We start from the raw sequence: 12,435 nt of genomic DNA, 5'->3' as shown, positions 1-12,435 counted from the left end.
GTGGATGTGTAGCTGGCTTGAAGAGCGTGGGCTTGTGTCATGTGGACTGAACTGAACTGACAGTGACACCTTAAGAGTGGTCTCTTCCTCAGCTGTGCTCTTCTTGAGCTCATGCATGTCTCCCTTTAGAAAGAATTCTGAGTTGCACCATCAAATGCAGAAGTGCATTGTCACTGTCAGTCTAGGAATAGCAAATACAGCAACACACATGACTTCTTCCAAGGCAGTAGAAGTAGTTTATTGAAAAACCACCTCACTCATATAGGATAGATCATGCAATGCAGAATGGAAAAGGCTCATTGGTCCAAGAAGGCAACACCTCTTTGAAATTATACTTTCTGCCAAACATCACCTAGCACACACACGGCTCTGTGATCAACAACAGGTATTAATCTATGTTATTCATTCCTCCTTCTCTTGCTTATCTCTGAGAAAAGTCCCCAGCCTGGGAAAGATCTGAGAAAGCCAACAGCCTGGGAAAAATCCAACTTGGCTTTTTCCCTGAGCCTTCAGCAGTGTCCACAGTGTATAGAGAGCTGCAGGGCAGTTCACTGCATCCTGGAAAGTGTGGGAGCTGAAAAGATTTTGTAGTCCAGATTGGTAGTCACATACATATTTCTTGTCTTCCTTGATTGTATGAGCTGGAAAACAAGGCTCTGGAGAGGGAGTTGAGCGGCCAAAGAGCTTCAGACTGCTGGAGCACGGGCAGGTGCTCAGAACCTGGGCTGTTGCCAATATTTCCACATCCACATGGAAGCTCAGCTGTGACCTTTCTGTCCAGACACACTCTGGTGCCCAGAAAGGTTGAAGGCCTGCAGCCACAGAGGTATTCAAGATGCCACAAACCACTCTAGTTGTCCCTGCTTAGGGCAGGAGATTGACTGGATGGCCTATATTATTCTATGATGCAATAAGCAGCTTATTCAGTTTTTTCTAGGTTATTTGTATGAAAAAGCTGTCATAAGCCTGCCTGCATTTTTTGTGTGTTTGATTAATTATCATGTTTGTGAAATTAACTGTTGGACACAAAATAAATTGCCTTTTTCTTTACCAAAGCAATGTTTTTCCAATAAGCCTCTAAAAGCAAACATGAATATTTAATGGACAATTCATTAAATGTAAGTATTTTCCACTTCAAAAAATTATTAATGAGGAATGACTCCATATTGGAAAAAACACCTGCTTTATGTTTTACTCTTGGGATAAATCATAAAGGAAGCTGCCTTATAAAGTGTACTTCAATTGTGTGATGTATTTTTAATGGCCTGTGATGTCAAAAGTAAAATAATGTACTTAAAAGACCTTTCTTTGGCCCACAGAACAGCCAAAAAGCTTTGATGATGTCAGTATCACTGTATAAAATATCAACTTTTTTAATCTAAAATTTGAGCCCATAACTGATGTTTTATGTAAAGAGACAACATCAAATACTGTTTTCATAAGTAAAAATTAATTATTCTGTCCAGAGATTTTAGCTATCTGCATTTTTAAATCAGCAAATAATGATTTCACAAGTTTACAGTAATTTTCCAGTCCAGAGGAATTAAAAGATATTTGCCAGATAAAATCCATATTATTAGCTATTTCGTCACAGAGATCTTACCCAGATGGGTCTAACCTGTATTCCTTCAGTATTTGCTGATGGAATTATCAAGAAATGTTTTATCATTACCTCACAGTCATATCAACCTTTTCCATTAAGATGGTCATGCTGCAGGTATTTCTAATACTCTTCTCTCAGAAGTGCAGTCCAAGTCAGAGGATACTGTTTGCATGGTTGATTTACTACATCTCAGTTATCTTGTTGTAAGATCCATTCTGTGGATTTAGATGACATTTGTAAGAATTAAACACTTCCTTCTGATGCTGTTTCTTATCTTAAAGAAATCTGTATTTCTCTACTGCAGATTCTGAGCTCATCATTGCACAGAAAATTTGAACAGTGAGATAGTATTTGCATTTTACTTCAACTCAAGTAACCTACCCTGTTCTTGAGGCTGTCCTCCCACCCACATATTTTTGTCTACATAGAAGGACATCGCAAGCATTGCCCCTTGTTCTGTTCCAGAATTGAGATCCTGTCAAATGCTGCCAGAAATTAGGCACTGTGACAATGACACCTGCTCTGAGCTGGATTAGATGACACATTGCCTGAATGCTGGCAGGAAGCAGCCACCTGCCTGCATTGCTAACTCCACTGGACCAGAACCTCTGCAAGTAGTTTGCAAAATAAAAACGAAGCTTTACTTCATCATCACATTTTGTCGTGAGATTTCACATAAAAATCTACAGTTTCTTGCAAGTCAAAGGCTTCTTAATATCCTGATTAAAATGCAAACAATAAATTCCCCTTTTTCACTAAACTCTTGGATTGAAAGTAGATGTGGGAAAGATATTGGCACTGTTATTCATTAGGTTCCTCAGAAGCATGAACCTGGAGGCTAATGTTTGTGAGTATGCAGTATTTTCCTTGAAACCAGACATATATTGACAGTATCTTAATAATTGCCCTGTGGTAATGTATGCACTGGAAAAATATTGGCAGAATATACTTTCTGTTTTTCCAGCTCTATGGAATTACCCACTTGAATTTACATTTACTTTGGTTTTGCAGAGGGAGAACAGCTTAATCAACTAAAATTTGCTGGGGTTTGTTTTTCCACTTAATTCACTCCACATGGCAAATCAATCTGTGCTGTTAAGTAATTCTGAAAAACAGTGGAACATGTAATAGTTACTATTTACTACTCTGCACTCAGACATCATAAAGAGCTAGATTACAGAGAGAATTGTTACTACAGGAAGTATGTTGATTTTGTCTCCTTTTCTGTTTTTCCCTGCATTATGTTCTTATCAGAAATTATCTAGATTTGTCAAAATGTAAAGAACTGTTTCTGTTCTGGCTTTTTAACTTGCCTTGTAACATCTTCCTAAAGTAGGTGGCATTAATTCTGGTTGTTGAATCTGTTTCAAAATCTTGCTTATCTCATTTTACTTTTATAAGGAAGTCTTTTAAAGGTGAAGAGAGACTCAGCCTTGAGAATTTTTCTCTTAAATGATGATAGGGAAAACACCTTAATGGTAAATCCTGACTTTTTTTTCACCCCATCGTTTTGCATACATGAATAAAAACCTGCCTAGTAGTCTCAAGGCAAATAAACAATGGCACCATTCAATTGGAGATGCTGTAATTTTATCCTTCTTCAAGGTTATGTGCTGTGAATAGGTTTTCTCAACTTTCTTAACTTTAAGACTCAAGAAATATTTATATCTAGGTGAGTACCTACAGCTGCTTTTGTCTTAAAATGACTTGGCAATATTATTGATAATGAACTAAAACTAGCAAGGAGGAGGAGAATGTTCAAGGGGATATTTGACAAAAGATACTAATATTTAGCCTTGATCCTGGAAGGCAGCCTGCAAATACAGCAAAATATGGCTTTTCAAGAGACATTCTATGTCAGCATAACTCTGCTTCTATTCAGACTAGCAATGATAAATTCAGACTGAGCAGAGTCAGGACAATGGCAAACACATATATATTTAAATTCTGCCATTAGAACACTTGCAGGAATACATGGGAGTTTAGTAGCCAGGATAACCAGAAGCTAGCCTGCTTTAGAAGGAGAACACAACCTGACCTTTACAAGCTTTCCTCTGCCTGGCTGATGACTGTAACTCACCACAGCAGGTGTTTCTGATTTTAGAGTTACATAAATGGCCCATGCTTTAGGCTCTTTCACTCCTTACATAGTGATACTGGAGAAGAAAATGTGGCTTTGTTTTTAAATACATTTGCAGTTGATTGGATTTCTTTGGGAAATAGCAATGTCTTTATAGATTTAATGGTAAAATAGAAAGGTAGCCTTGCCAGAAGGGCAAGCCTATAAAATGTGGACCTGTACTACTGCCTGTATTCTAGAACTGACAGCAGTGCTATGGTACTAATGTTGTTTCAGTGAAGCCAAAATGTATATTGACTATCTGTAACCCAGACTCTGGGAACTGAATTCTACCATGCAATCCTATTTTGAAGATCAGGTCAAACATTATTGAATATTATTGCATGGTAATAACTATAACCATTGGTGCTACAGGTCAATTCCATACATTTTTTCCATTTCTGTGTTTGCCAAGTGTTTTATCTCATTGGTCTGCCCCCTTAATTCCTCTTCTTTTCTTTCTTTGTCATCTGGACATCACTTCATAGCAGATTGCTCTAGTCAATTGTTATCTTATTTAAGTTTCCAAAGGGAGTAATGTTACATTGATTTTTGTTTGCATGTTCCTATAATGTGAAATTGAGTTTACTTCTCCAAATCATTTAATGAGCAAACCCTTGAAAGTCAATTACAACTGAAGAATGTTCCTCTATTCTCAGTTGAAACATTTATAAGATGAAGGATAACCAAGAGAGTTTAGGAGATTCCATTCATTAAAGTATTTTTATAATGAAGATGGTCTTCATGCTATCATCTTCCCAGATATTTTGTTTAGCTATTTACTACTTAGATTAGGTGAGTGTGACACCTCATTCAGTGTGTCCTCCATCTGAATTTGTTACTCTCTTTCCAGTCTTGTTTTTTGCAGCCTTATTTTTCTCAGCTTTGCTTAGTGCTTTCCTTTATGAACACCTCATATAAGCAAACCCAAGAGAAATGGATTTTTATATTAATAATTTAGCATTATTCTTTTCTTTTTTCTGATTATAAATGAACCTACCAAGTGTATTTTGATTAATTTTCTGTTGGTTAGATCTTCTGTTGGCAAAGCTGATTGTCATTTTTTTGTGCCAACACTGCAAGATACAGAATAAAAAAATATTCTTTAAACCTCTGTATTGTGGTAACTATGTGGAAGGTTTTCATCTTTCTGCATGAAAACATGTAACACGTAAGATACCAAATCTAGATGGTGTTCACTTGTTCACAGCATCTTCACAAGTCATGTTTGGCTCCCATATCTAGTACAGCTTAAACTACAATATGCTGGAAAATACCTATAAAGTTCCTGTTTAACAACCATCACTAAGTTTAGAAGCTGTTTTTATAAATTTACTTAATTTCTCAGTTCTTATTGGTGTGTCAGTAATGCAGTTTCTTTCTATATGTTGGGCTTTTTAGATGGTTCTTTTGAGTATTGGTGAATTTTGTTCTGTTTTGTTTTTTAATCCAAGCTGTTTAGGACAAAATTGCCAATCCACTGCTGATTTAAATTCACCTTTGAGAGAGCAGTTTGCAGGAGATTTTTAGAGTGGCAGAATTTAGTTTTGGTTTTGTGGTCTCGCCTTGCTAAATTCTCATGGGAAAATAAAAGCTAATTTGTGAAATGTACCTATAAAGAAAACATAATTAAAGCCTGATTTAGAATCCATAAAAGTCAGGGAAAGAGTGCAAGTGAATTCATTGTGTCTGAAGCAAGTCTCTTGGGGGCATTTTGTTGCTGTTGTATCATTTTGTATTGAAATATTTTTCAGAAATTTATCAGCAAAGAAGAATTATTTTTCTACAGTTTTTAGCAGCAGAAAGTCACTTGTTACTTTATATGTTAAATCCATATTTGCACCCCAGTAATATTTTGAGTAAAAATATTTCTTTGTGTCCATTATGATCCAATACCATATTTGTTTATAAAATTTTAACTCTATAGTGATTGAGTTGGGATTTTGGATTGGATGGTTGGTTTTTTCCTTTGTTTTTGTTTTGGTTTTTTTGTTTATTTTTTTGCTTTGGAGTTTTTTATGTGCCAAAGAAAATAATATATATGTATCCTAAATGTTGGAATTTTCATTCCTGTCATGTCACAAACTAGTAATAGTTTATTAGCTACTCTAAGGACATGGACATGCAAATTCAATAATTTCAGCATCTCTCAGGATAGTGGAGGGAGAGTGTAAAAAGTATAAATATCAGCCTCCCACCCATATAGTCACAATAGTTGCCAGATAAACAATACCAGATTTAAGAACTCCTAGTAAATTGTGTTAATCAAGAATTTATGTGAGAAACATTGAATATAAGACAACATCTAAAAAACTAGGAAATGATCCCCAAAGCTAACTAACAATTTTCTTGCCTGGTTTTCTGTCATCATATTTTCCTTTTCTCATACTAAGTACATCTTTACCTATTTATTGGAATGCCATCCACTAGATTGTCTAAAATTGTATTGTCTGTAACTTCGTGAAAATTTAATTAATATTCATTAGAATTTGAACATTTATCATGTGGCTCCCTGTGTTCTCACATCAGCTTCAGCCAAACATGATGCAGCTTTCTTGCAGAGCATTGTGTCTTCCCCTGAGTGCCAACAGAGCTAAATTCCTCCTCTTCTTCTCTTTGCTGCACATCCTCTGGTCTTTTCAAGACAGCTTTCTGTTAGTAGCAGCCATGCTGATGTGCATGCCCTGCATAAAGTTCTCTCCATGCTCTGCACCCTCATCTAACCCATAGATGCATCTGTCTGCCCTCCGTGTCCTCTTTTCCGTGTAAAGGATGCATACATGCAAGCCAGAAGGGAGTCCCAGCATTCCTTTCAGGACAGCAGAAGGAAAATGAGTTGATAAAATACTGATACAACATTTCAAGAATAATAAGGAATTGGGAAGGGTGATACATCACACTGACCATGACTGTAGTTTCTTTCTTTTTTGCTTGAAGAAGTAAGCTCTGGTGGCTGTTTTGTTTCTCTTTTGCAGTCATCCCTAACAAACAGTGACATCATCTTTGTGAAACTGCATGCCCCTTGGGAGGTCCTGGGCAAATATGCTGAACTAATGAATGTAAGAATGCCTTTCAGGTAGGTGTAGTTGTATTTTGTCTCAACCTCCAAAGCCACACTATACTGTAAAGTTAATGTGAGAACAACACCAAAAGACCTGTAGAAAATATAAATGGAGTTCCTTAGATACCACATGCATTGCTGTTTCTTGTTAAAGCCTACAATTTCAGTACAATACTGGTTAGAGATTAAGATGGGCTGTAGCAGTGCAGCTGTTTTCATGGGGTGTTCTGTCCTTAGGCCCTTTAACCCCTTCAATGCTGGAGCCCCCTGCATACTTGTGCGCTGCTGTTTTTTAAATGGACATTTCATTGAAATCAATGGGAGGTCGAGAAGATCCAGGTACGTAAGGCAGCACAGAAAGTGCATGTCTGCTCCACGTATCTGGTATGCACTGTCAATTGCTTGTATATTATGTAACTAGTATCCCATAAATAAGTATAAAGAAGTATCTAGTCTAATAGGAGAACAATTTAAGCTATAAAAGCTTTTTTTCTGTGGAGAAAATAGAGAACTTATATTAAATCTGATAACCAGATTAATTCCACGCGGAAATTCAGGTTATTTTTATAATTGGTTAAATATTACTTGCATGTTGGACTATGAAATTTTCTATGTATGTATTGCTTTTACTTTGCTGGTTATCAGAACTTTTAAAGTAGGATTAAGACTTCCAATGGAACTGACCACAACCCATGAACTGAGAGGCCTTGATTCTTCTTTCAATTAGCAGGGTTTGCAATATAAAGCTCCATTGATTTTAGTGGAATTACTCCTGAACAAGAAAAGAATCAGACCCAGAATATGCAACTAGTGAGCTGGTGCCTTTGTAGGATTCCTTCTGGTTTTTTTCTTACCTAAGTATGAAAAATGCCTCAGGTATGAAACACCCTGTAGCACTAGAGAACTCATAAAGTAAAATGGATATGTATAAAGGACAAAATTGCAGGCTTATTTTGTATTTATTTTGTTTTCATTTTCACAGCAAATCCTCAACTGTTCTTCCCTGTGCTTTCATTGCTAAACAGAAAATTCAAAAAGCAATCACAAGGCTTTGCAGGATAGTGATATTCTTTTTTAAAAGTGTTCTAGCCACAGAAACAATGGGTTAGGCCAAAAGTGTGTCTTCTTCAACTTCTGTGGCATTCCTTGAGATGGACCCCTCTGGCAATACAGTGAGGTCTCATGGTTCAGAAATACACCAGGAACTCTGAATTTAGTCATGGAGCAGCTTGTTCTTTCCTGATCATTTAGCACATAGCAATGTAGATGTCATACAGACTGTATAGAAAGCTTTGAAAATACTGATGTTTTCTTGACCTGCTTCAGGATCATGGCTTTGTTCTTTCCACATCCATAGGCCAGGCTCTTCAATTTTGTCTTAAAAACAACAGTACAGTTTACCATTTCAAAACAATTTTACAAAATGTCCACAAGTCTAGATGGTGTGTTTCCAGGTGCCTTTGTCTAAACCCTGGTTTTAAAAGATGCTGAATGCTTATTGCTCCTGATTATTCAGGCTGTATTTTGCAAGGACCATGCATCACTGAATGAAATCCTTGTTGTTTCAAAGCAGGAGTGAAAAAGTAGTGGATACTTCTGAATATTGGAAGCAAAATCAAGAAGTGAATGGCATCTTCAGAAACATTTAGATTTGACCTTTCTCTGTTCTGTTGAGTAGAGCAAGATAAATAATACTATCCAAAGAAGGCTGGCCAACTTAAAATAATTTTTAAAAATTTACTTTACCAGCATGATATGGACTCTGATAACAAAAATGTCCAAAAGTTCTGAAAATTAACCTAGAATACTATTTTTTTAATGATTTATAAGCATTTAGTGCTGTCTTATTTTAAAGGACTTGTTTCCAAGGCATTAACAGCATTCTTACACTATATCTACTACAATATTTAGAGCATGGTGTAAGCCTTCATTTTCCAGAAGTGGTACAGTTCTGCACTGCACAATGGAACCTCTCAGAATACACAGGAACCACCTTGATTTAGCAATGACCTTCAGTGGATGACAAAGTCAGCCTCTGGAGGAGGAAATCAGAGTTTGGTCAGGCAACCAAATCTTCCAGGAAGGAGTATGAGTCCCAAATCCACTCTCAAGAACCCTCAGATTTTCCTAACTCTCACGAGGATGCTCTCTCTGTGCTGAAGGCAATGTGTCAAACCCTGACAGCTGTGGTATGATAGGCATCTGTGAGAAGAACAAGAGCTGCCAGCAGGGGAGTGGCACAGGAGGTGGACTCCCTGCCCTGGATCTACACATGGTGGTTAGGGGCTGCTCTGCACTGCAGGGCTGCTCAGGAGGCAGGCTGGGAGTGGGTTCAGCATGTGTCTGCTCGTGACCTCTTGTCTGCTCTCCTGCTCTTCATTTGCTCTCACACACGGCTTATTGCACTGAGGACAGAAACCAGCCTGGATGAAGGGCAGAAGGAGAGGCTGCACACTTGGTGGGGTGCTGAGCACATGTGCATTTGCTTGTGTAGCCTCTATTCTGTTTCAAGTGGTGTTATCCCAACAGCAATCACCAACCCTGCTTGGTACTGCATGTGTTACAGCATATTGCAGCATAAGGTGCAGCTTTCCTGGCTTTTCTAAGTGAGTCCCCCTTGTGTTTCACCAAATCCAGCTTTAATAACTCACTAGTAGACGTCATAATTTATCCATATTTGCATCAGTCCTATAGAATTCCTGCGACAATTTATGAACTCTGAAATAGAAACATCTTTGGATCCCCATCCTTCACACATGACAAATAGCAGAAAAGGAGGAGACAATGGGAAAATGATGACCTGGCAATTCAAATGCCACCAGTGTCTTTGTGGCTTCCTGTGACAGTACTGTTAATCTCTCTTTTAGTCTCTTCCTCCACCTCTTACAGGCTTCTGTCTTCAATCTCCTTTCCTTCCTTGCTAGTTCATACTGTAACTGACGATGGGTTTTCTTCTCGACTGGCTTCATTTTTGCTGTTCTTCCAGGAGAAAAATCTATTACCTGCATCGCCGATACAAGTTCATGAATAGGTGAGTACAGTTCTCATGCCAGTCCAGTTTATGCTCATTTGGACACAATAACAGAAATAATGGTTAAAGTCAAGCTGGAGGGAGAAGTTAATCAGTTGTGTTTGTAGAAATGATGAAGGCAGTGGTTACATACTAGGACATCTAAAAAAAAAACCAAACAAACAGAAGTTGCATTTTTAACATATCTGCATTGTGAAAGAAGCAATTAATTTTATCAGTTTTGCCTTGTTTTAGGAATAAGAAAATATTTTTCAACTGATGGAGTCTTCAAAGAAATAGAAGTATGTTAGTGCAAATGCTGCATCTTCTTCTTTCTGTGTAGCTCAAAAGGGAGTTTCTTGGGGTTAGAGTACCACACTTACCAGGGTTTTTTCATTTCCATGAACCTTGCTTACTTGTAATAGTGATGGCATTATTTATTTATTGCTTCCTCCGTGAGGATGCATAGTACTTTGTTGGTAGATAGGAAGCCAATGAACCAAGCTCGAAAGATGTATTTTCCAAGAATCTTTGAAGTGCTTTCACTCAATTATTAAATACCTTTAAGGTTTTGCTTGATGCCCAGTTTGTCTGACTTGATTCAATGAAACTCTTTCCCTGCAGCAGTTCGCGTTTTCTTTTTGATATCTTGGAAAATTAAAAGAAAATATTTCCAAAATGCCTAAAAATTATACAGGCTTGGCAAAAAACAGATTATTTTTATAGCTACAATTATCTCTCTCACTGTGTGTGGCATTTAAATGACATGGTACTGTTGATGCAGTTTTCAAAGGGGTCTAGCTCCTGATCTGCTGTTTTACTGAGGTTATTGGAAATATTCCCAAGAGCTTTTAAGGGAGAAAAATAAAATTTGAAAAATCTGCATTTTTGAGTAAACAGCCATACTATTCTGCACAAAATGTTGATACATTTATATCCATATAGGATATTTGAATATCTGCAGTGTGAGCACACTAAAAAGCATTTTTGGATATTATGTCACAGTGTGCTGGTAACTTGACAGCACCAGCATTGATATCACATCATAGAATTTGCCTTTTCATATGAGCAAGCACCAAATGAGCACTTTGTGGCATTTTATTTCTCTTTGGCACAGGGTAATAGATGCACACAAATCTAAAACTTCTTGGTGCTCCCCCACTTTTCATTCCCACCTTACAATAAATACTATAGCTGCTGTTAGCTTTGGAATTGGTCTTAACTTTAAAGAAGACATGGCTGTTTTGACTAAAGCAATAGATAGGAAGGAGAAGGTGAAGGTCCCATCACTTATATATGTCATATGAAGTTTTCCTTCACCTTCATTTTCTTCTGAGTCAGGATGCAGTGTGAAGTCAGTATGGGAAGAGGTATGATCTTTTTCTGGTATTTAATTCCTGAGTAATGAGAACATCTGGCTAAATTCAATTGTTATGTTCAGGTCTATAAATAGCTACTTGAGGAAGAAAAGCTGTAAATTATATAGCCCCAGAGGGGGAAAAAAGAAAAAATACTCAGCTTCATTTCACTTACATGAAATTTAGATATATGGTTTCAATAAAAGGATCTACTTCCTCAACTCCTAGTTCAGTGTAGATTACAAGTACCCAAAGCCTTTGTCTATTTTTTGAGTTAATACAAATATTATGTTGACATTTGGGCAAAATTTATTTTAGAGAGGAGTTTTGTCACAAGGCAAAGCCCAGAGTGGGTCTCTTGCAACTTTTGAACTGACTTGAATTTTCTCTCTAAAAAATTCTAGTGATCTCAAAACTTCAAATTACAAAACTTTCCTACTTTGAAGGAAACTAGGGGTATCAGACACCTCATAGCACCTGCATCATGGTTAAAAACTTAAGTTAATAAAATAGCTAGCACCACAATATGCATAAAATTCCATGAAAGCTGAACCATTCATAAAAATCAGTTTCAATTCAAAACTTTTTTTTTTTAATTTTTCTAACTTTCCTTTGAAAAACGATTCTATCCCTACCTCACTTTATGGCGAGAAAACAGTTTCTTTTAAATTATTTGAGAAAATCTTCGTGTGAGTTAAACACAACACTATCTTTAGAAAGAGGGTGCTGAGTAAAGACTAGTCTTGGAGAGCAGGGGCAGGACTGAAGTGGGAGAGATTCTGTCTTTGTGGCACTGTGAAGAAGCTACCTCTTTATCTCTCCATCACCCCATTGCTCCTGGGTAGGTCACACTGCTTTCCAAACACCCTTCCCCTATCCAACTGAGTATGGGGAAAACAACACATGGATTAGCCTTGAAGAAATGACTTAAAAAAGATTTTTAACACTGTGTGTCTGTATTTGTTAGCACCAACACCACCCTTTCAGCTTTTCCCTTTTGCGAGACACTCCTGTGGGATACAAAACCTGCTCTGCTGACTGACGGCACTGTTGAAATGAGCTGGAGGAAATTTTAAAATTTGATCATTTTTCTTTTTCAAGGAGATAACCAAGGGGGCTTGCTTTCCCTGCAGAAGGCTGTACTGCATGCTCTGTGCTTTGCAGTAAGGTTTTGCGACCTTCTCAGACCCGTTTGCCAGCAGGCTGACTGAGCATGCCAAGTAATCTGAGTCTTGGGAATGGCAAACCACTCAAATTCTGGGTAGGCTCAGTGAGGAGCCAGCA

At 37.4% G+C, this 12,435-nt stretch overlaps 1 protein-coding gene across 1 annotated transcript in view; it reads left to right on the top strand.

The window, feature by feature from the left end:
- ANO4 (anoctamin 4) overlaps positions 1-12,435 on the top strand; it is a 163,135-nt gene that overhangs the window by 94,783 nt on the left and 55,917 nt on the right. Inside the window, 2 exon segments of the mRNA XM_056516371.1 lie at positions 6,698-6,798; positions 9,770-9,814. Coding sequence (XP_056372346.1) covers positions 6,698-6,798; positions 9,770-9,814 — 146 coding nt within the window.

This window comes from Oenanthe melanoleuca, chromosome 1A (assembly GCF_029582105.1).
Source record: "Oenanthe melanoleuca isolate GR-GAL-2019-014 chromosome 1A, OMel1.0, whole genome shotgun sequence".
In the NCBI taxonomy this organism is placed as follows: Eukaryota; Metazoa; Chordata; class Aves; order Passeriformes; family Muscicapidae; genus Oenanthe; species Oenanthe melanoleuca.
The sequence above is the reverse complement of the archived record's forward strand: the minus strand, read 5'-3'. Positions and strand labels throughout refer to the sequence as shown.